The sequence below is a fragment of the Monodon monoceros genome, unplaced genomic scaffold, assembly GCF_005190385.1.
Source record: "Monodon monoceros isolate NGI ecotype Baffin Bay Population unplaced genomic scaffold, NGI_Narwhal_1 Super_Scaffold_16, whole genome shotgun sequence".
Classification (NCBI taxonomy): Eukaryota; Metazoa; Chordata; class Mammalia; order Artiodactyla; family Monodontidae; genus Monodon; species Monodon monoceros.
Window position 1 is genome coordinate 62,033,449 of NW_021703772.1, and position 24,923 is coordinate 62,058,371.

Below are 24,923 nucleotides of genomic sequence, written 5' to 3' on the forward strand. Positions count from 1 at the left end.
TGTTTATGAACTCTAGCTATCTTTTCCCCAGACTCTCAGCTTAACCTCCCAATTCAGGTAGTCTACCTGGTTCTACCTGGATTTCCCTTCTTTGCACTATAGCCTAGAAGCTATAAATGAAGTAAGGTAGGGAGATTGTAAGGTTTATTTCATTTGTTTCCCATTTCTTAGGGATCATTGTCCTTTGCTTCTTGATATCCAGTGTCTTGAAAAGTCATTGTTTTATATATTTTGTCCACTTTTTCTGATGGTGTTGTTGGTTGTATCAGTAAATGTGGTCCCTGTTACTCTATCTTAGCCAAAAATGGAAGCCTCTGTCAGTTCTTTAAGATTCTCAACTTGTCATGATTTCTTTTCTCATTCTAAATAAATATTCACTTTTCTACTTAATTTTTATTTGTCATTTTGTATTCTTTTTCTTAAAGAGGGTCCCATACTCAGGTTCTTGAGGTAAACACCTGGGTTGGAATTCTGCCTGCAACACTGACTAGCACTGTGACCTTGACAAGCCTCTGTACTTTAGTTACCTCATCTATAAAACCAGGACAATAATTGAACCTACTTCAGGATGTTGAGTATCAAATAAGTTTTTACATATAAACCACTTATATGCAAAGAACCTAGAAGATAGAAACCACTCAATAAATGTTAGTTATTACTCTTGTTGTTATTTGAGTATCATCAATATATAGGTGGTACTATAATTTATGGAATCACCCATAGAGAGTGTGAAGGCTTAGGATGGAAGACCCCTATATAAGAGGTGAGAGCAGAGAAAGAATAGGTCACAAAAGAAACAGAGTAGTGGCCAGAGAATGGGATAACCAAAATAATATAGTGTCCTAGAAAACAAAGTAGGCAAACTTCCAAAGGAGGAAGAAGTTAATATGGTCTATGCCACTAAAGATGAAGATGAGGACTTAAAAATGACCCCTGGATTTGGTGATCTAGCAGTCATGACTAGTGTTGTAGAATACGGACATGAACAGGACCTACCATATATGTTAACAATAAGTATTAAATGAGATAATTTGTGCTAATTCCTTAGCACAGTACTTGGCACATATTAAGCATTCAAAGAATATAAGATTTTTTATTACTATTATTACCAACATTATGTTTACTTTTTGTATCACTGGATCCAGGCCATGTCTCACCCTAGTATCAATATGTAAATGTTAGGGCAGATCCAGATTCTTTCTCTGGTACCACTGTTTCCATTTTCCTTGGCTAATCATCACCTATACCCCAAAGTGTGACTCTAGGAGTATTTCTATCACATATACACGTTACATGTATGCGCACTCACGTGCACACATACATACACATCACAGGCTATCCTACAAAAAAGGCTTGCTTTTTTCCAAAGGCAATCATTTCCCCCACCCTGACACTTCTCCTTATCTTATTAAAATAGTGTAGACTTCACCAAAGATTAGCACCCTCTGTGGATTCAAAAGCCAAGGCTAATCCTGGCTGAATCCTGAGTCACATGCTCACATCCTTTTAGGGCTAGCAGAGGTGACTGGGTGTCTCTGGCTTCCACGTGAGAGGTAGAGCCCATCTCTCCAACAGGATTCCCTCCATGTAAGGAGGGGAATGGATTCTTAGCAGCCAAAGACCAGCGGCCAGTGTGCCCTACATCCAGCCAATTCCAGGGATCCAGAACAAACCAACCAAACCAAAAAGTTACTTGGTTCTAGCAGATCAAACACCTCCAATTATATTTCTAAACTTTTTTTTAACTTGGGGAGGCACCACTTCCATTTGGTTCTTTGTAAGCTCATATGGATTCCAAATGAAAAATTGGTCCTGTGGTTCTGATTCACTGCTGTATGAATCACATTAATTCCATTTGCAAATTACACCTTTCAAGATGGGAAGTATAATTTGTATCAAGAGTCAACTGATTTAAACCCTAAACACACCTGTGTTCAAGATGAAAATTTGCTACCTGGGCTTCTCTGAACCTTGAACCTTAAGTCATTCTAGATGACTAAGTCTTCCAATACTTGAAAATTTATTTAAACAGAAAATTTTAGAATTTTAGTCATATGAGGCAAAAATCTTCCTAACCAAATATATTCCAACTTCCTAAACAAGGTGAAGTGAACATAATTTTATCTTCTCTTAGAGACTTAGGGTCATCCATAAAAATATCAGTATCAGTCTAGAGTAGATTTAAGATTCTAAGGGTTCTTTAACCCGACACTAAATGGGTCTAGATAGTTAGTTTTGAGTTCTTGGGACTCTTATAGTAGTTTTTCTGGCTCCTCTCTTGTTGACCCTAATTTCTCGCTGTTATCAGTTTACCTACCTATAGTAGCTTCTTCCACATTTAACAATCTGCTGCTTTTTATACCTGAGAGCTGAGACAACTGGTGAGAATTACATACAAAGTTCGTGTAAATGGATTCGAAATGGGGCTCTGAGAGATTTCACATGTGAACGATCTAAACGTGCTCTGACACATTTTTTGCAAGTAGGTAGGGTATAAATAAATAAAATTAATGGAACATCTTGTGACATCAACTCTGGAGTCTCAGATGTTTCGTTGGCTTATTTTGTTCTTCTTACTTTGTGATTCTTGGTCATGTCCTATATTGGTAAGAGTGACACGTGGTAGGTTTCCACAGTGGAGACTAGGCTTCAGGTGTGCTTCCTTCTCTCTCTCTAGTCACGGTCATCAGCTTGGTTGGAAATACAACCAGTCACTTGGACAAGCAAATAATTGAAATACCTCCGGAAAAAGCTTGTCAATGTTTGTAGCTGGAGACAGAAAGGCCAGCCATGGTCAGAAGGTTACTTCACAATGATTTCCTCATTCCTTACAAAGAATTATAAAAGCATGAGGTCTTGCCCCAGCCCTAGGGTTCGAATGGAAGAAGAACCTTTGTTCCCCTAGGTTTGGCTTCGAGTGAGCCAGTTCCCCATGGGGGACATGGGGCTGCCAGACAGCACACTCTCATCCTGCAGAAATGGCTCCCAAGGGGGGCTTCTTTCACAGCACCTCTCTCTGCTGTGCACCATCCAGCCTCAGAATTTCTCGGTACCCGGAGAAACCCCTGCCCAACATGTCAGTATAATCCTGGGGAGCATTTTCAGTGGGTACATGAGCTTCCAACCATTTCATTCCTTAAACAGCAGAAATCTCAACTCTTCCCAGGAGTCTGCGCATTGGCTCAGAAAAGGGCCCTCCCTGCTGCTTCCATTCCCCCCAGACCCCCTGGCACAAGACAGCTAAGGCACCTGGTCATCCCTTAGCACTCTCCTCAGTCTATGCGGGAGTCCCCTGGAGAGGCAGGGACTCATGTCTCCGGAGCTACATCTCAAGTCCCCACTCTCTGCTCCCCAGACAGGCTGGCACATGAGCTTCTTTCCAGCCTTTTCCCTCTGGGCAGCTTCTGGCTTACTTGACCTATTTTCCAAAAGCTCAAGACAGAGAGCATAGAAAAGCACTGCCTCACTAGGGGCTGTGCTGTGTCCCAGTTACAGAGCCGAACTGCAAAGCAAATTACCACCTTTTAGCAGCCCCCCACCTCACAGACTTAATGGTTGATTCTAATTAATGACCAGCTTGTGTTTCTTTCTTTTCTTTCCCTAGAGTAAGAGAAAAACAAAGTTCTTTTCTTTCAGTAGATTCTAGATTCTGTATTTATAAATATCATTAGAGGCTCTACGTTTTCTTAATGACAGGAAAAGTCAAGATTTCCTCTATTCACCCAACCAGGACAGAGCTATTTCTCCTTTCATTATTAGGAAGTTTTCTTCCCTCGCAATCTCCAGCTCAGTGCCCTGGGTCTTTAGGTACATGGTAGTTACTCAAGAAATATTCATTGGTTGAAAGAATGGATGGATGGATGGATAGAAAAACGTCTCTGCATCGTTATCCACCAGGGTGCCTTCCCAGGTTGAGAGAGAGCCTCACAGTGCTTCCTGGCAGCTCTTTTTCTCAGGGGCCCACTAACAAAGGGGCCTCTCTTAAGCCTATTTGGAGATCATACAATAGAATTTAATAATGAAGACACCGTTATTTACTTCTTTGTTTTGCAGAGAGCTAGATGAAAACCTGGCTTCCCTGGGTGCTGGGTAGAATTTCTCCATGAATGGCTGGACAGTTTTGTGTTTCCAGCACAGCTCAGCTCTGTCAGGCACCTTGGCATCCACTTGGTCCTGGAACGGCTGTGCACAGCCGGGGGCCAGCTAGGAGTTTAAATGACTCCTCTGGGGCTCTGCTTTGTTATGAGGTTGCTGGATTTTGTGGTCTTTTTAGAAGCCTTGGCAGCTGCTAGCTCACTCTAGAAGCTATCCTTCTTCGGACATTGCAGGATGCCTCCCCCCCTCTGGGAACTCTGCTAAGACAAGGGCCTGGGCTACTGATCCCTCAGAGTGTGGGAGGCCAGGGGCTCAGTTTTACAAAACCAGGCCAAACTTCACTAGCGTGACTCAGTGACTAACTCTCCTGATCTCCCAGTCCCTCCAGTCCATTTTTCCCTTTCCCGGAGCCAAGCCAGGCTTCTGAAGGCTTTCCCCCTCTTCACAGATCCTCTAATTAACACTTCATCTTTCCTCTTTTTCTCTGCTCCAGTTCCATCCGCAGCTTCCTAATCACTGCATTAAAAACCACAGGTCTGATCCCACTCCTGATACGGCGTACCCGAGAGGGCTTTGAGCCAAGAGGAGACGGGCTTGTGGTCACGAGAAGCAGAAGGAGCCTCCCTGGGATGAAAAGAGGCCATGTCTCTGGCTCGCAGTGTTTGGCTGGGAAAAGTGCCCTCAGAATAGTTGCTGTTGGGATATTAATTAAAGTGACTCCCCACACACTGCTTATTAGTGGCAAGGGCAAAAAGACCAAAAGAGCAGCCAGAATGAAGAAATTGTACAACACCTTGACCAGGTCCAAGTTAACATCATCTATGCGGGGCAGATCACACTGTGTGGCTCCAGATACCCTGGACAGGACTCACATCACCTGAGATTGTCTAACCTCAGTCTAACCAGGATGAAACGCCAGACAAGCGCACAGTGAGGAGCATGCTATCGAAACCAAATGGTGTGTGGTGCTCACTTTGGCAGTAACTACAGTAAAATTGGAACAGTATGAAGAATTGGTCGACCAAGATTGCCCCTGCACAAAGATGGCACACAGATATGTGAAAAAAAAAAAATGGTGCGTGTGAGGGGAAGGGGGGATCAATGTCATAAAAGCCAGATTAAAGGAGGTTAAAAGACATGACAACAAAATCCAAGACCTCACCCCACACTGGATCCTGTGCTGGAAGGCGGAATGCTAGAAAGGACACTGATAAGCCATCTAACAAAATCGATATATGGAGGGGAGATTAGATAAACGTACTTTGTCAGGTATTAAATTATGTTATGGAGTATTGCCATTCTTAGGAAATACACACTGAAACATTTAGGGGTAAAGGGCCATGAAGCAGGTAACTTACTCTCAAATTGTTCAGAAAAACATTATATTATACTTATTATAATAGATATAGGGGGGCTTCCCTGGTGGCGCAGTGGTTGAGAGTCCGCCTGCCAATGCAGGGGACACGGGTTTGTGACCCGGTCCAGGAAGATCCCACATGCCACGGAGCGGCTGGGCCCGTGAGCCATGGCCGCTGGGCCTGCACGTCCGGAGCCTGTGATCCGCAACGGGAGAGGCCACAACAGTGAGAGGCCCGCGTACCGCAAAAAAAAAAAAAAAAGATATAGAGATGTATATTATATATATGTTATATATAATTTTTTCTTAACCATTATATGTGTGTATGTGTGTTTTTTCTTATATATATATGGAGAGTGGAGAAACATGCAAATAATAAAGCAAGTAGAGAAAAATGATGACAATATAGGGGCTCTTGTACTATTTTTATTTTTGCAAGTTTTTTGTAAGTAGGAAATTATTCCAAATAAAAAGCTCAAAAATATAGCTGCTGTTCTTCTGATTCTCACATATTCTTAGAGTCTGAACCTTCTGAACCAGAACAAAAAGGACATGAGGCAACATCTCTGTGAAGCCACTCAGGCTTATAGACGCTCATGAGCTGGGAAGTATTTTGAATTTACCTATAATTCTGAAGCAAGTGTTCTACGATAGCAGCCACTTTGGAGGACAGTGGGCCGCTATGAGGGAAAGGCATCAAAATGGACTCAGGAAGCCACAGCCTCATGCCAAGTCCAGTTCAGAAAATAAACAACGCCCTGCTGTCATGATCAACAAAAACTGAGACTGATTTTAAATTTCATTTTGGGGGCAAAAAAGTAGAGATGAGCATAGCACAGAGATTAAGTGTGGCCTGGGTGTCCAGTGGACCAGCAGCTGACTCCTGAGGCAAGTTGCTGTGCCCCGCTTTGCCATCGCAGCCTCAGTTTCCTTCTCTGGAGAGGCATAGTCCTCAAAGGGTTGTTATGTGGTATAAACGAGGCAGTGCTGGTGAAACGCCAGGCATGTATGAAGTTCAGGCGCAGTCAGAACACAGCAACCGCTAGGTTGCATTATTATAAAGACAGGGTCCCATCCCCCAACTCTGTGAAGCTTCCAGATGCAGTCTAAAGTTACAAAGGCTCCACTGGGTCAGAGCTCAGGGCCATCTGGGGGCTGTGGTCCTGGAAACATGGATTCTGCAGGGCAGGAAGGGGTCCTCAGTGGGAGAAAGTCTAATCTAGAAAGCCCCCTGAGCCACGTGGTGTTTGCTCCGAGGGCCTTCCCGGGATTAAAGCCGTGGTTTGCTCAGGCCTCTGTCCACTGTCTGACGAGGACATGATACAGGCGTGCTTTATTCAATCAAAGGGCTGTGCATATTGGACGATTTTACCATCAAAGCCTAATCTCTGCTCGAAGAAGTTACCAATTCCCCCACTTAGGTCAAACTTCTTTGGCCTCCAAAAACTACTTTAAAAAGTGAAAAATGCCTTTAGAGAATGAACTCCCCTCTAAGAGATCTAGAAGGCATGAAGAAACCGGGGGCACAGAGGGGTGGGGTTGTGCCAGGGTGGAGAGGGCAATACCCCTCTTCCTGCAGCCCGCTCATCACCCAGTCTGGCTCTGTCACCCACCTTTCTGGAGGTGCCTGATGGCCTCTCTGTTACAATTTCAGACACACTTACTGAGCCACATGTAGATTCTGATTTGGGCCCTAAATGCTTCTTGCCCGGCCATTGTTTGCCTGTTGGGAGCTGGTTCCCTACGTTGCTAAAATTCTCTTCCCATTGCCTTCTGCCTAAATTCTACTCTCAGCACGTGGGACTTAGGATGGCCCATTGTCAACACAGTGCACCAAGGACGGGAGGATTTTTCAGCCAGTTCTTTAACTTGGTAAAGAACAGTCCACTCACACAGTACCTCCGACTTTTTCATGCCCCAGCCATCTACTGACACCACACCGGGTGCCAGGTCCTGGGCTCGACACTAAGGTGTAGACGTGAATGAGCCATCATCCCTGCCCATCAGGAGCTTGGCATCCAGCCAGTCCAGTGAACACAGACGGCTCAGGCAGGGTAGCACTGCGGCTCCAACACCACTGTTCATCAACGCAACTTCTGTGCCAGAATTCCTGAGCAGCTTATTGAAGACACGGCATCCAGGCCCCAGACCCCAGACCTACCAACTCAGTTTCTGGGGGTAAGGCCTTGAAATCAGCATTTTTAACAATGGAGTCTTAGACACTCCAATTCTGAAGGGCCAACAAAAGGCACAAGCCCCTGGGGGATCTATCTCTACAGGGTTCCTAGGAGCCCACAGGACTGGAGGAGGATCAATAAAATAGCACAACCCATGAGAACTCTTTAAGAAACGGGAAGCCTGGAACTTTGGGAACACAAGAGAGGGTGAAGGGGATTCACCCCACCCCAACACTGTACAGCTGGGAGACCTCTGGGTGCAGCATGGAAGGAAGTTACAGAGGCCAGTACACACTGGAATGGAGGAACGGGAGAAGTCAAGTGGGCAACGGCGCCACCTCCTGGTGTCAAGAGAGGGGGAAGCAGCCAAGGTCGGTGCTCTGTGTCCTGCACGAGAGCGCTGCAAGCTGGGGCCCTCCTGAACGCGTCAGAAAGAAACTGCAGGATGTAGAGAACGGACTTGAGGACACGGGGAGGGGGAAGGGTAAGCTGGGACGAAGTGAGAGTGGCATATATACACTATCAAATGTAAAACAGACAGCTAGTGGGAAGCAGCCGCGTAGCACAGGGAGATCAGCTCAGTGCTTTGTGACCACCTAAGAGGGGTGGGATAGAGAGGGTGGGAGGGAGACGCAAGAGGGAGGAGATATGGGAACATATGTATATGTATAACTGATTCACTTTGTTATAAAGCAGAAACTAACACACCACTGTAAAGCAATTACACCCCAATAAAGATGTTAAATTAAAAAAAAAGAAAGAAAGCAACTGCAGGAGGTGGGGTGAACTGTCTGCACCTAAGCTGCCAATGTCTCTGTGAGTTGTCTACTCTGAGAGGAACCTTTCTGGGCATTTCTGAAGTGTCAGGCACCAGAGCTGCTGTGGGCTTCATGACCCAGGGTACCACTAGAGCCTCCTCCCCCAAGGACTTTGTTACAGGGCCACACGCTGTGTGCTTCCAGATCTGTATCCCAAAAGCGCCATGGTGAGACAAGTCCAAATGCTCAGGTGAGCACATGTTACACCCAAGCCGAGCCATCTACACTGGCTTCAACATCGGCCTCATTGTACACGCTTGGTTAATGGATTCTGTCCCTGGGCCAACTAGATCATCCTGGCTCTTGATAGCCAGATAGCCAGCCTCCAACGCCACCAATTCAATGCTGCTTTTTTCCTGACCTTTACATTGGCTTCTGGAAACCGCACTCACTTCAGTCCATAGAATCCTAGCTCTGCCACGAACTCATTGTATGACTTTGGGAAAGTTATTTACCTTCTTTGAGCTTCAGCTGTTTCTTCTATTAAACTTGGATAATAACATGTATATCACAGTGTTGCTTAATAAATTTCAGCTCCTTTCCACTTCTCTATAGTTGAGTGTCCTCAGTAATAGACCCATGATTTGCCATTTGAAAAGACACATTTATAATCAGCCATTTTGTTCATATTTTCATATGTTGATCTCAGTTTCAACATTTAGTTAATAGAAGACACTGACACAGTATTGTGAAGAAATTATACTCCAATAAAGCTCTGTTTTTTTAAAAAAAAGAAAGAAAAGACTTTAGATACAGCAGGAAATCTTCCAATGATATTTTTCAACGGGTGGTAGGTTTTAAAGTGTCTCTAGGCGTTCCGGAATGGATGGTAGACAATCAGCCTGCCTCTTGCCTGAGAAATCAGACTAATTACTAGTGAGGCTTGGCTAATGGGGTCCTCCGGGAACTCCCTTCCTAAATGAGAAATCTCTAACTTTTCACAAAAACTCAATCTCATTTGTGCTGCTGATTCCTAATATTTCTAAATAAATGCTTGGCCTCTGGGCTTTTGTAGTCAAATAACCCAAATCAAACCAGGCTGCTGTGCCAGGAGAAAAATTTATTTTGTGTGAAAATGCTGGAAGAAATGCTTAGAATCAGTTTGGAATCACCATAGGCAAAGGCTAGCTGTAGTCCGTTCTGAGGCAAGTTTTGTGGACCTGGGCTAAGAAGTGAGTTTACCCCATTTGGGCTGAAATGGCTTGTTGAGATGCTCAAACAGTAAACACTGGCATGTTTCAGAGTCCCCAGTGTGCAAGAGGCTGGCTAGTCCCCTGACCCCAAGTCAACTGCCACACATAGGCAGGTTCAGGGTTCTGTGTCTAAGGCAGAGGAGACAAAGTCCAGGAAAGCCAGTTACCTGCCCTGCATCAACCTAGAAAGGAGGCAAAAGAGCCTCAGAAGGTAGAGGAGTTTGAGGCATGGGGCACCTTAATAATGACAGGGCCAGCCACCAGTGGGAGGTCATTTGAAGACAGCCAAACTTGAAGCAGAGATACATGTAAACGCTGAGAGGAGAGGGAGAAGCAAGTCAGAGTTCAGCAGAAGTCTGGAGAGGATTCCAAAAGTGACCTGGAGCTGAGAGGTGACCTACAAAGCTGGCTGGAGGGACCTGCTCCAGGAGAATCTCCAGTGACGTTGGCGGGGATACTGGAATGGTCTACCTACGAGTCCTCCCTTCGTAGTTCTCCCTCATCAAGGACTCACAACAACAACTCTTGAAATACAGCGTCAGAATATTTATAATATTAAAATACATTAAATTACTTAGATGACCCCACGCTCTTCCTCTGTTATTTTATTTTATTTTTCCTCTGTTATATTTTTACCAGCTCCTTTGGCTCTTTCCAGAAACTTTAAGAAGGGATGGTTGTCCACCCATAGCTGCTTGGGATATTCTGCATCTCCAATCTATCCTTACTATGGAATGGAAAACATCCTTCTTTTTGGCTTAATAAAGGTACCATCCCATTTTTTTTTTTCAAAGAAAAAAATTGGTAGAAGATTTCAAGAAGATAAAACAAAGAGGGACAGAAATAGTTTCAGGACATAGGTTTTCATTGTAATGCAAGTGTTTGGCCAAAGTGTCCAGTAAACCCCAGTTTCTTTCCCTCTCCTCCACTCCTTCACTTGGCCTAGAACAACCTGACTAAAATCATCTTTAAATCCTTCAGCATCTCCATTCTCCAGTTTCATTCTTAGCGTTATGTACCTCCCCTCCAGGAAATAAGCTTAGGCAGAGGCCTCAGTCACCAATGTAAGACTATAAAGGTCATTAAAGGTCTGTCCCTAGGGAGAGCAAGAAAGACTCTCATTTCTCAGTGACCATGGCTCTCAACCCATAGTATACATGTGGACCACTTGGGGAACTTGTTAAAATGCATAATCCGGAAGCTTCTTTCAGAGTCAGTCTGGGTGGGTCTCAGGAATCTGCATTTTTAAAATTCTAGTAGTTAAATCATTCTGAGTAATTCTGATTCAGGTATAAAGAAGACAGGTCTGAAAGCCTGTTTTAGGGCTACATCAACATGACAGTGAACTTAGAGAACTGGTCCCAACTCCTAAGAGAAGTAAAGGATCATTTCCCTCTACTTCTCTAGACCAAAAAGAAGTGATTCCCAGGATCTGGACCCTCAAAAGTCTCCCAGGTTCAATCCTCCCTCTCCAAGATGGCACTCTGTGACCGCCGTTACCCACAACAGCTGCTGCCTCCTTTTAAAGATCACCAAAGAGCGAGATTCCACAGCCTCCCAGGCAAAGTCATTCCAGTGTTTAATTGCCCTTCAGTTCAGTTCTTTACATTTAATCAATTGTCTCATTGCAAGACTTAACAACTCATGCTCTATTCTCTGTGGAGATGGAAAAACAACAAGCTACTGTACAATTTCTAACCCTTCATTGTATCAGAGTGTTGAAGCCAAAAGGGATTGCAGATATTATCTGACACGACCCTTTTATGCTACCTATGAGAATGCTTGTCCAAAGACATGTATATATTCAGGGGGTTTTAGTTTCCATTGCCTACAGAACATCAAAAGGAAGCTGTCCAGGAAGTAAAGGTAGCTTTACTAGCTCCCAATACTCTGTATTTTCTATTCTATTCTGTTGCCCTAATTTGGGGATGGGAGAATCCTCTTAGCCTTCTCTGTTTCAGAATACACATATAAACTCCTTCATTATTCCTCCAAAAAATGTATATTCCATTCTTGTAATCATTTTAGCTGTTTGTCTTCAGATTTTCCTTTGCTCCAAATAGGGTTGCCTGATATAGCAAATAAAAACTGAGGATACCTAGTTAAATTTGAACTTCAGATAAACAACTAATAATTTTTAGTAAATAGTCTCCATGCAATATTTGAGACATGCCTACACTTAAAAAAAAATGTTGTTTATCTAAAATTCAGTTTTTGGGCTTCCCTGGTGGCACAGTGGTTGAGAGTCCGCCTGCCGATGCAGGGGACACGGGTTCGTGCCCCGGTCCGGGAGGATCCCACGTGCCGCGAAGCGGCTGGGCCCGTGAGCCATGGCCGCTGAGCCTGCGCGTCCCGAGCCTGTGCTCTGCAACGGGAGAGGCCACAGCAGTGAGAGGCCCGCGTACCGCAAAAATAAATAAATAAATAAAATTCAGTTTTTACAGGGAATCCTGTATTTGATCTGGCAACTCTCATTCAAACATTCTAGAAGTATATCAATTAAAACTAGACACAGAACTCTTCCTATCTTTAGCAATTCGTCATAGTCACTAAGGACACTCCCACCTCGTGGTCTTTACATTTGAAGCTCCCTCTGCTAGAGTGTTCTGCCCCCAAATATCTGTGTGGTTTCATCCCCCACTTCAGATCACTGTTCAAATTTCTACTTATCAAAGAGGTATACTCCCTCGCCATCTTATAGAAACCTCAGCAACACTTTTCATCCTTCTTATTCTGATTGACTTTTATCACCTGCCATGTTTATCTAATTTATATAGTTTTTATCTTCTCCCTTAGAGTATGAACTCCGTGACAGCAGGCATTTGGCTTTATTCATTGCTATATCCCTAACATGTAGAACAGTGCCTCACATACAATAGGTCTATATATTAGTTATTTAATGCTGCATTAAAAAGTACCCCAAAGTTTAGTGGCTTAAACAATAATCTCTTACTGTTTCTGAGGTCAGGAGTTGCTTGGCTAAGTGGTTCTGGCCAAGAGCCTCATGAAGTTGTGATCATGTTGGCTACAGCTACAGACATCTAAAGACTTGATTGGGGCTAGAGGATCCACTGCCAAGGCGGCTCACTCATGTGACTGGAAGATGACGCGGGCCCTTGGCAGGAGGGTTCAATCCCTTTCCATGCCAGCCTCTTCACAGGGCTACTATGGTGCCTGTGTGAGGTTGTCTTCAGTCATACACTGTCGCTTCCTTCATATTCTACTGATCACATAGGCCACCTCTGATTCGATGTAGGAATAAACTTATATTACTTTTCTACTGCTGCATAACAAACTACCACAAAAGGAGCAGCTTAAAAGCACACAAATCTGTTATTTGTAAGTCAGAAGCCTATGCAGGACTCTTTAGGCTTTTTGCTTAGGATCTCACAAAGCTGAAAACAGAAACATACACTCACAAAGAGAAAACAAATTCTAAAATTATAGACCTAAATCTAAACATAATAATTAAATGTAAGTGGTCTAAATATGCAATTAAAAAGATAGATATTATCAGAATGAATTTTTTTTAATGTCCCAACTATATGCTGTACCCAAGAAACTAACTTCACATATGATGATATAGGTAAATTTAAAGTAAAAGGATGAAACAAGATATATCATGCACACATTTTCAAAAAAGAAAAAAACAAAAACTGAGTGGTTATGTTAATTGTAGACAAAGCGGACTTCAGAACAAAGAAAATGACCAGGCACAAAGAAGGACATTCTATAACGATACAACGATCACTTCACCAAGAAGACATAACAATTCTAAGTGTGTATGCACCAAACAATAGAGCTTTAAACATAAAGCAAAAACGCAAGAACAGAAAAGAGAAATATCCACAATTATAGTTGGAGACTTGACACTCCTCAGTTATTGATTGAAGTAGTACACAGAAAATTTGCAAGGTTATAGAATTGCTGGTGTGAACAATTACCATTGGCAATTGAACAGCACCATCAGCCACTGGCATCTAATTGATGTTCATAGAATTCTCAACCCAACAACAGCAGAATATGTATTTTTTTTCAAGTACACATACACCATTCACCGAGACAGACCACATACTGGGTCATAAAAGAAACCTTAACAAACTTAAAAGAATTGAAATCTTACAATATATGTTCTTTGACAATAATGTCATTAAACTATAAGTCAACAACAGAAAGAAAAACCAGCAAAATCTCCAAACAGTAAACGCTTACTTTCGAAAAAAAATCTCAAGCCAATAATCTAAGCTTCCACCTTAATAAACTAGAAAAATAGGGAAAAATCACAAAATCAAAAGCTAGTTCTTTGAAAATAACAATAAGATTGATGGACATCTTCAAAGACTGAAAAGAAAACAAAAATAAAAAACACAAATTCCCAATATCAGGAATGAAAGGATATCATTATAGATTCAATATGCATTAGTAGGATAATGAGTAAATACTATGAACATCTCAATTTTTTAAATTAGATAAAATGAACCAATTTCTTAAAAAATCAAACTACCAAAACTCACCCTAAATGAAATAAATAACCTACATAATCTTAAAACTATTAAATCCATGGTTAAAACGTTCTGAAAAAGAAATTCCCATGCCCAGACTGTTTCACTGGTAAATTCCACCTAACACTTAAAGAAGAAATAGCACACATTCTACACAATGTTCTTGCAGAAAGCAGAAAAAGACGGAATAATTCCCAACTTATTTTATGACACTAGCACTACACTGATACAGCAGTACAAGCAAAGTATAGACTAATATACCTCATAAACATAGATGCAAAAATCTTCAGTGAAATATTAGCTAACCAAATTCAGCAATATAAAAAAATAATAGTATACCACCACCAAGTGGAGTTTATCCTAGAAATGCAAGGCTGGTTTCAATAATCAAAAATCAATCAATGTAATCCACTCCATCAACAGTCTAAAGGTCGCACCAATTGATGCAGAAAAGGAATGTGACAAAATTTTACATCCATTCATGATTAAAACTTTCAGCAGACTAGAAAGAGAAAGGAAAGAGAAAGGAACTTCTGTTAAAGCAGTGATCCCCAAGCTTTCTGGCACCAGGGACCAGTTTCGTGGAAGACAATTTTTCCACGGATGGGGTGGGGGGGTGATGGTTCAGGAGGTAATGCGAGCGATGGGGAGTGATGGGGAGCGGCAGATGAAGCTTTGCTCGCTCACCCGCTGCTCACCTCCTGCTGTGCGGCCTGGTTCCTAACAGTCCACCAACCAGTAGTGGTCTGTGGCCCAGGGACTGGGGACCCCTGTATTAAAGGACATCTACAGGACTTCCCTGGTAGCTCAGTTGTTGAGAATCCACCTGCCAATGCAGGGAACACGGGTTCGAGCCCTGGTCCAGGAAGATCCCACATGCCTCAGAGCAACAAAGCCCATGCGCCACAACTACTGAGCCTGCGCTCTAGAGCCCATGAGCCACAACTACTGAGCTCGCGTGCCACAACTACTAAAGCCCACACTCCTAGAACCAGTGCTCCACAACAAGAGAAGCCACCGCAATGAGAAGCCCACGCACTGCAATGAAGACTAGCCCCTGCTCACTGCAACTAGAGAAAGCCCCCCATGCACGGCAATGAAGACCTAACGCAGCCAAAAATAAAATTAAAAAATAAAATTAAGGAGATCTACAAAAAACCTCTGCCTAACATCATACCTAGTGGTGAAAGGCTGAATACTCTCCCCTTAGATCAGGAACAAGGGAAAGATGTCTGCTCTTACCACTCCTATACAGTATCATACCTGACATCCTAGCTACTGCAATGAGGCTATAAAAAGTAATAAAAGGCTTACAAGTTAGAAAGGAAAAAACTGTCCCCATTCACAGACAGTATGATTGTCCTCAAGGAAGGATCTGAGAAAGTTACAAAAAGCTCCTAGAACTAATAAGTGAGTTTGATAAGGTCACAAGATACAAGACCAACACACAAAAATAATTCAACTTCTATATATTAGCAATGAAGAATTAGAAACTCAATTTTTAAAAAAAATACTACTTACAAAATGAAATCTTTATCAAGTACAAATATAATATTCAGCCTTAGATTGTTTTTCAAACTCCTACTATACGAAAGCCTTTAAAAGTTCTAAAGTTCAAAAATAGACAAAACTAAGCCATGGTGTTAGAAGACAATAGGTCTTTGATGAGGAGAAAGGATGTAGCATTTGGGGCAGGGCACAGGGGGATTTCTGGTTTCTCTGGTAGTATTCCATTTCTTGACTTGGGTGATGATATATTTACTTTGTGACAATTCATTAAAGTAAACAACTATGAATTGTGTACTTTTCTGAATATGCATTCAACATCAACTTTTTAATAGTAATGATAAACATAAAAAGAAAGTATAGAGGACTATCATTTGTTGAAACATTTGTAAAACTGCATTTTGAAGTTACAATTTGCATTTGGCCATTAACCAGAATGATCTGAGAAGTATGTTGATTTAATTTAACCTTACCTAATTTACAAAGACCATTAGATCTCCATAAAATCCTTTTGTTTCATAAAATTTTCCTCACCCTCACCCATATTTCCCTCACCATCATTACCTATCAAAGACAGCAACTGTTGTTACAATGGTAACGTTAATCGTCCTCACAAAACTTGATGCTTTCATTTGGGGGGTGGGGTCTTAGGGTCAGAGAGTTGGGACAATCATCTTCCACCTACACAATGTCCATCTTTTGTCTTGTTTGTTTCCAGCATCCCCAATTCTATTTCCCACCCTGTCCTCCCCCTGCCCCCAAACATAAGGACCTAGAGAATGTTTCCTTGAGATTTATCTTCGGATGTTAATATATTCTTTAAAATTACAAAGGGTACAAAGTTACAGTTATACAGGATGAAGAACTCCTGGAGATCCAATGTACAGCATGATGATTACAGATAATAAAACTGTATTGTACACTTGAACTTTGCTAAGAGAGTAGGTCTTAAATGTTCTCACCACACACACACAAAAACCGATAACTATGTGAGGTGATGAATGTGTTAATTAGCTTGATTGTGGTAATCATTTCACAATGTATACCTGCATCAAAACATTACATTGTACACCATAAATATATATATACATAATTTTCATTATATGTCAATTATACCTCAATAAAGCTGGAAAATTATGTTTTTATGTGTATAAATTTTTAATTTACATAAATGGTTTGTGCTATATTATTCTTTTTTCACCCAACACCACGGTTTCGAACAATCATCTCTCCAGCTATGTACGCTTATAGTTCATTATTTCTGACTGCTACAGAGCTTACTCAATGTGTATCTACTACTTCTGTGATGAATAATAAAAAAGCACTGTAAACCTCCTACCCATGTCCCATGCAAAAAGATTCTCTGTAATAAATATCCGGGGTTGGGATAGCTGGGTCACAAATTATATATGTATATTCATCTTTGCTAGGTACTGCCAGAATACCACACTTTAGTAGAATATCTCATTATGCTTTCAGTTTGTATTTCCCTGTTAGTGAGGTTGAGTATTTCCTTCATAGACATATTAGTCATTTAGGTTACTGGTTTTGTGAATTGCCTATTCATATCTTTTGCCCATTTTTCTACTAGGCTTCTAAGTACTTTTTACTGATTTAAATAAGTCTTCCCAAAAGCACAAAGTAAACAGTTGATAATTTTGACATCAAAATTAAGCATTTCTCTTCCATGAATAACACTATGGGCAAAACTCAAAGTAAACAGACAGTTAACCAAATGGAGGAAGATACTGCAGCATCTAAAACATCAAGGGAGTCTCCATTCTAACTTATTCAATCCTCCCAATGAGCCCAGAAGTCAGTGCCCTTAAAACTCCCATTTTATAGGTGAGAAAACTGAGACCAGAGACACTATATAACTTACCCATGATCAGAGAGCTAATTAGATGATTCTTCGATTCAAAGGTCTATGCTCTGGGACTCCTGGTTTCCGTTTCCACAAGCAAGGAGCTTGAGTAGCCACTTGGTCTTAAGAAGTAAAAAGCTGACAGGCTGAAAAGTCAACTCTCTTGATTGCATAAGAGAGGGGAGGACACAAGGCAAACTGCAGCCTCCAAGCCTGGAGAGACAGGCAAATACCGGGAGTTGTAGCTGCTGGAGCAGACTCACAAGCAGAAACAGCTGCGGGAGCCAGTGCTGGGGTAGGAAAACCTGAACTACAATCGATGGCTTGCTGGAGGCTCAGTGCGGACCACAACTCTGAGAGTTAAAACTCCATAAGGACCTGGTCATGGGGGGCCCACAATACTGTGAGATTTACCTCCAGGAGCTTGACCAGTTTCCCACAGTAAATATCAGAGAAAAATGCCTCATCCGTCTGTCAGGGGGAGGGGAAAAGCGCCACGCACTGCAACGCGTCAGAGCACTCTGAAATGCGCCAGAGCACTCTGTTCTCTTTAACAAGGCCTGAACTCGGCGGGGAAAGTAGTTATCAGAGCCTGACCTGCTGGGGTATTTTCAGAGTCTAAGTGACCAGGGGAAGGGAAATACCCAACTCCAGCCAGCTCTAAGCCATCCAGTACCACTTCAGGGGGGAGAAAAAATAACTGAGAAACAACCAAATACATCACGTCTGGCTATCAAGAAAAAATTACAAGATGTACCAAAAGGTAAAAAAACACAACTTAGGGCTTCCCTGGTGGCGCAGTGGTTGAGAGTCCGCCTGCCGATGCAGGGGACACGGGTTTGTGCCCCGGTCCGGGAAGATCCCACATCGCGCGGAGCGGCTGGGCCCGTGAGCCACGGCCGCGGAGCCTGCGCGTCCGGAGCCTGTGCTCCGCAGCGGGAGAGGCCACAACAGTGAGAGGCCCGCCTACCGCAAAAAAAAACACAAAAAAACAACAACAACCTTAAAGAGACAGAACAAGCATTTGAACCAGACATGGCAGGGATGTTGGAATTATCAGACCAGGAATTTAAAACAACCGTGATTAATATGCTAAGGCCTCTAATGGATAAAGTAGACAGCATGTAAGAACAGATGGAGAGGGCTTCCCTGGTGGCACAGTGGTCGAGAGTCCGCCTGCCGATGCAGGGGACACGGGTTCGTGCCCCGGTCCGGGAAGATCCCATATGCCGTGGAGCGGCTGGGCCTGTGAGGCATGGCCGCTGAGTCTGTGCGTCCGGAGCCTGTGCTCCGCAAAGGGAGAGGCCACAACAGTGAGAGGCCTGCGTACCGCTAAAAAAAAAAAAAAAAAAACAGATGGAGAGTGTAGGTAGAGAGATGGAAATCCTAACAAAGCACCAAAAAGAAATGCTAGAGATAAAAAAACACTGGAACAGCAATGAAGTAGGCCTTTGATAGGCATACGAGTAGACTGGACACAGTTGAGGAAAGAATCTCTGAGCTAGAGGATATAGCGAGAGAATCCTCAAAAACCAAAAAGCAAAGAGAACAAAGACTGAGAAGAAGAACAAACTATCCAAGGACTGTGGGACAACTACAAAAGGTGAAACATACACATAGGGGGAGTACAAGAGGGAGAAGGAGAGAAAGGAAGAGAAGAAATATCTGAAACAATAATGACTGAGAATTTCCCCAATTTAGTATCAGACACCAAACCACAAATCCAATAATCTTAAGAACACCAAGCAGGATAAATGTCAAGAACAAACAAAATAAACTACACCTGGGCATATCATCTTCAGAAACTACAGAAAATTAAAGATAAAGGGAAAATCCTGAAAGAAGCCAGAAGGAAGAAACCTTTACCTATACAGAGGAGCAAAGATAAGAATTACCTCTGACTCCTCCTCAGAAACCATTCAAGCAAGAAGAGAATGGAGTGGAAGACCTCAAGTGTTGAAAGAAAAAATAATCCATCAGCCTAGAATTCTGTACCCTGTCCAATCATCCTTCAAAAATGAAAAAATAAGGGCTTTCTCAGGCAATTAAAAATTGAAGAAATTTGTTGTCCAGTAGATCTGCCTTGCAAGAAATATTAAAAGAAGTTCTTTAGAGAGAAGGAAAATAATATAGGTCAGAAACTTAGATCTGCATAAAGAAAGGATGAACATCAAAGAAAGAAGAAATGAAGTAAAATTAAAATTTTTATTTTTCTTATTCTTAATTGATCTAACAGATAACAGTGTTCAAAATAATAATAGCAACAATGTGTATTAGATTTTATACACACACATGCTTTTGTATACTTATATATAAGTGAAATGAATGACAGCAATGGTACAAGGGACTGAGAATTAGTATTATTTTGTTATTATAAGGCACTCATACCACCCATAAAGTGGTATAGTGTTATATGAAAACGGACTTGGGTTAATTGTAAATGTATATTGCAAACTCTAGGGCAACCATTTTTAAAAGTATTTTAAAAAAGAAGTATAACTGATACACTAAAAAAGAAAGAAAATGGAATCATATAAAATGCTCAATTAAAAGCACAAAAGGCAGGAAGAGTGGCAGACAAAAACAGGAACAAAGAACAAGGTCAACAAATAGAAAACAGTAACAAATATGGTAGATATTAATTCAATTATATCAGTAATCACTTTGAATGTCAATGGTCTAAATGCACCAACTGAAAGACAGAGATTGTCAGAGTGGGTCAAAAAGCAGAACCCACCTGTATGTTCTCTACAAGACACTCACCTTAAAGACCCATGTAGATTAAACATAAATGGATGAGGAATATGCCATGCTAACGCTAATGAAAAGAAAGCAAGAGTAGCTATACTAATTTCAGACAGAGCAGATTTCGAAGTAAGGAAAGTGATCAGGGATAAAGAAGGGCATTATATGGTGGTAAAGGGGTTAATTCTTTTAAGAAGATGTAATAATTCTTAATGTGTATGTGCCTAACAACAGATCATCAAACAGGCAAAAACTAATAGAACTGCAAGGAGAAATGGATCAATCCACTATCATAGCTGGAAACTTCAACACCCCTCTCTCAGAAATGGACAGATCCAGCAGACAGAAAATCAGTAAGGACACAGTTGAACTCAACAACACCATTATCAACTGGCTACAGCTGACATCTACAGACTACTTCATCCAACAACAGCAGAAGACACAATTTCCTCAAGCTCTTATGGAACATTTACCAAGCTAGACCACATTCTGGGCCATAAAACACACTTAAACAAATTTAAAAGAACAGAAATCCTATGAAGTTTCTCTCAGACCACAAGGAATTAAACTAGAAAGCAATAACAGAAAGATAACTGGAAAATCCCAAAATATGTGCAGATTAAATAATACATTTCTAAATAACACCTGGGACAAAGAAATCTCGAGAAATTTAAAAATATTTTGAACTAAAGAAAATGAAAACACAACTTATCAAAAATTTGTGGGATGCAGCAAAAGCAGTGCTCAGAGAGAAATTTATAGCATTGACTGCATTTATTAGAAAAGAAGAAAGATCTAAAATTAGTATTCTAAGTTTCCACCCTAGGAAACTAGAAAAAGAAGAGCAAATTAAGCCCAAAGTAAGCAGAAGAAAAGTCTATGCTTCTAACAGTTACCTTCTATTTCCTCCTAGTAGATTGAGAACATCAGCCCTCTACTTGCCTATCTTGTATCTCTTGTTCCCTTTCTCCTCCTTCAAGGTCCATACTCCTCAAGAATATCAGTGTCTCCAATCCTAGGAAGTTTTTATAGATTTCTTTTTTTTTTACTATACTACATTTATAGTTGTTTGTTTGTTTTTACTATACTACTAGCCATTTGTAGTTCATACCATAAATGCATTGCTAATTACCGTTTATAGGTAAATTAATGTTTCACCAACCACAGCATAACCCCCTTGAGTATATGTACATTTTACTTCTTTGTATTCCCAGGAACAACCAACATAGGGTCTTGAATTTAAGGCCCTCAATAAGTACCTGTTGCTTTAAAATAAATAAATACATAAAACACCTCTATATTCCTCTATCCTACTTCTTGTCATCAATTTCCACAGACAATAAAAGATAGAAATGTTTGATATTTCTTTTAGGCACACTGTCTGGTTTTCATTTGGTCCTTGTCATAAGTATTGGTGAGCTTCTTTTTTTTTTAAAGTGGCTAATTTAGTAAACAGTTACAGCTGAAATATTTGAAAGATTTAATTCTGCCTTTGGCCTGACCATTCACTGGTTGAATCATCTTAGGACAGTTACTTCTGTTACTGTTTTTAGTTTTCTTACCAGTAAAGGGTGGAAGATTGTCTGCATCAGGGTCTTTAGGACAGAATAACACAAGAACATAGAGCCTACATAAACATGGTGGATGGGTGAGTTAAAAAAGAGCATTGGGTCACTGTTAAACCCCTTAACTGATGAAACTCTGTCCTATAAATCTATATATGTGGACATATGTAGGTATATCTTTTATCATATATCTTTCTTTTTCAAAATAGTAAAATAAGTATAATGGTGGGGGACAGAGTATTATTGGAATTGGAAGCTAGCCAGTTAGATCTGGAGGCAAACGGAACTGAATCCAAGAAATTTAAAAAAAAAACAAAAAACTTCAAGGTTGATGCTTAAACACAGTTAAGGGGGATTGAGAAAGGCCTCAAATTGGTTGTCAGTCAATAGGTCTAGAACAAAGATATCAAAGAGAGATGGACTGAACAGAATCACCTGCCTTAAAAAATACAGATTTACAGGAAGTTGCAAAGATAGTACAGAGATGACCCTATATCCTGCACCCAGTTTCCCCCAATGCTTACATCTTACATAACAATAGCATGATATCAATACTGGGAAACTAACATTGGTAAAATAGGTGTGGGTGTCACTTTATCACATGTGTGGATCTGTATAATCAAATACAGAACTACAATCAAATACAGATCTATTCGATCACCGTAAGATCTCCCTCTTGCTACTCTTTACAGTCCGGGTTTGCTTTTAAGGAAGATAACAGTAAATAGAGAGTGAATTAAAAGCCATGTCTGGGAGAACTTCCAGGGAAGCGGGTGTGGAGAAAGTATGTGGAAGAAGACCTACCTGTCGCTAAGCCAGACTCTCCAGTGCATCATGGAATCTTGGTTGCGGACCTCCCACCTTTGCTGGTCGCTCCTGTGAGAGGCCAAACTCTTAAGTGGGAAGAGATCTGAATTTCCTGCTACATTGTCCCCAGATCTCCTGCACAACCTTCCTCATCTCCTGCCCTGCATCTCCGCCACCCTGGCCTAGTCACTCACTCTCTGGCCTCCTATTCACTAAGAGACAAGTTGCACTCAATCCTCAAGTCCCTTAGTTAGGGACATCGACTTACCTAGTCTAACAAATACCCCCACCTACCGTACAGTAACCAGACCCCACAATTACCTGCAAATGGAAGTATTCCTGAGACTCTGCCCTCTTTCACTGGGTCTTATCCTCATGGCCTCACAGGAGTCACCCCAGGTTTGCATCTCACGCTCCAACTTCCTGTGAGAAAACTCGAAGTGTAGGTCATTGGAACCCCAGAACTATCCCAAACTCAATCCTACACTCTAACAAAAAGCTTCCCCCACCGTGCTCTCTGTTGTTGTGACTAGAATCATTACCCACTCGGTAATTTAATAACTTTAAAAAATAAGTAATTTAATTTTAATAAATAAGAGTTTAGAAGGCTCAGTAACTCAATTCCCGTGTCCCTCACCTCAAGTATCCAGTAGATTGGGCTTTTGAGCACCTTTTTGCAGTTCCTTAGTTTTCTCTCCATTTCCCTCAGATCCTGATTATTTCTCACACGGACCACTAAAATAATGATTCAACTCCTCCTTCACAGTGCCACAGCACTCTGCCCTTCAAATCTCAGAATGGAGCACATCACTCCCCTACAACACCAGGGATTGCTCATCGCTTTTAACGTGAAACTCTTTTTGGCATTTAAAGGCCTCCATTCCCCAGGTACAGTGTGTGCTCTACAGCTAACCTGCCTTTGCTTCTGCTGCACTTTACCAGCCCGGAAGGCCCCGATCGCTTTTACCTGTTTAATAAAATCCTATGCATCCTTCAAGGCCACTTTCAAAGCCATCTTCTTGGTTGAGCCTTCTTTGATCTCCCAGATGGAATGAACCCTTCTTGGCATTCCCATGGAACTTCATTCTAACAATTATTTAAGTCTGCCTAGAAATAAGGTTCATGCACATTTTTAACATTGTGGCCATCTTAATCATTTTTGATATTGCAAAATACTGAAAACAATAAGTTTGAGTTAAACTAGGGTTTGCGTTCCAACTCCTTTACTGACTGTGTGATGTTGCACCAATTAGCCTCTCAGCCTAATTTCTTCATCAGTAAAATGGGGAAATAATGTCTGTCCAATAGGGTTGCTATAAGAATTAAACAGTATAATGTGGACAAAATGCCAAGCACAATGTCTTCTTACTCACAGTCATTAGCTCACTTCTCTGCTCTGTATACCTGACATCTAAGGCAAGGCTTTACGAACAGCAGGCTGTTAAAATGTTTCTTGAATAAAACTGATAATACTGATGGGAGAAAAGTGTATCAAAAGAGTCCAAGGGATTACAGCTAGAGCCACAAACTGGCCAAAAACTGAGATGAGATCAGGAAGAAAATATTTTCAAAGAGATAAAAAAAAAAGGGGGGGAAGGATGAGCTTTAGGAAGTAAACTGATAAACAAGGATTCCTGTTGGGGGAGGAGGGCAGTGTGTGTGTGTGTGTGTGTGTGTGTGTGTGTGTGTGTGTCCTAGTGAACACCAATAGTAATAACACAATCAACCTCACCTTAGAGGCATTTGTTCAAATTGTGCTCATATTTTCAAATGTTCTCCCATCTTTCTATCTTGTCAAAAATGCTGACCACTGGGGACACTCCCACTCTTTATTCATCCATTTCAGATTATTTGCAACAGATCAAGTGCTTTCACAAATGCTTTTCTCAATCACTAGTATAATTAGTTCACAGGCTTCGCTTTCCTCCCTCCAGCAACTCAGGGTCCTGATCTAGCGCTCGCTCTACTGCGCCATCTAGTGAAGTTGGTATGAAGAATTAGGGGATAGGGCTTCCCTGGTGGCGCAGCGGTTGAGTGTCCGCCTGCCGATGCACGGGACCCGGGTTCGTGCCCTGGTCCGGGAAGATCCCACATGGCGCAGAGCGGCTGGGCCCGTGAGCCATGGCCGCTGAGCCTGCGCGTCCGGAGCCTGGGCTCCGCAATGGGAAAGGCTACAACAGTGAGAGGCCCACGTATCGCAAAAAAAAAAAAAAAAAAAAAAAAAATTACGGGATAGCTGAGATACGGAAAGTGTACTCCAATGTTAGGATAAAATACCTTTTTGTTGTAAAAAT

General features: G+C 41.7%; 1 protein-coding gene across 1 annotated transcript in view; it reads right to left on the reverse strand.

The window, feature by feature from the left end:
* Positions 1–23,697, reverse strand: part of MYO3B (myosin IIIB) — a 474,746-nt gene extending 451,049 nt beyond the window's left edge. The window contains exons 1-3 of the mRNA XM_029225906.1: positions 23,597–23,697; positions 22,951–23,052; positions 22,627–22,698 (exon numbers count right to left, since the gene is read on the reverse strand). Coding sequence (XP_029081739.1) covers positions 22,627–22,698; positions 22,951–23,052; positions 23,597–23,619 — 197 coding nt within the window. The 5' untranslated portion in view covers positions 23,620–23,697. The remainder of the gene's footprint in view (positions 1–22,626; positions 22,699–22,950; positions 23,053–23,596) is intronic.
* Positions 23,698–24,923: the final 1,226 nt, after the last annotated feature.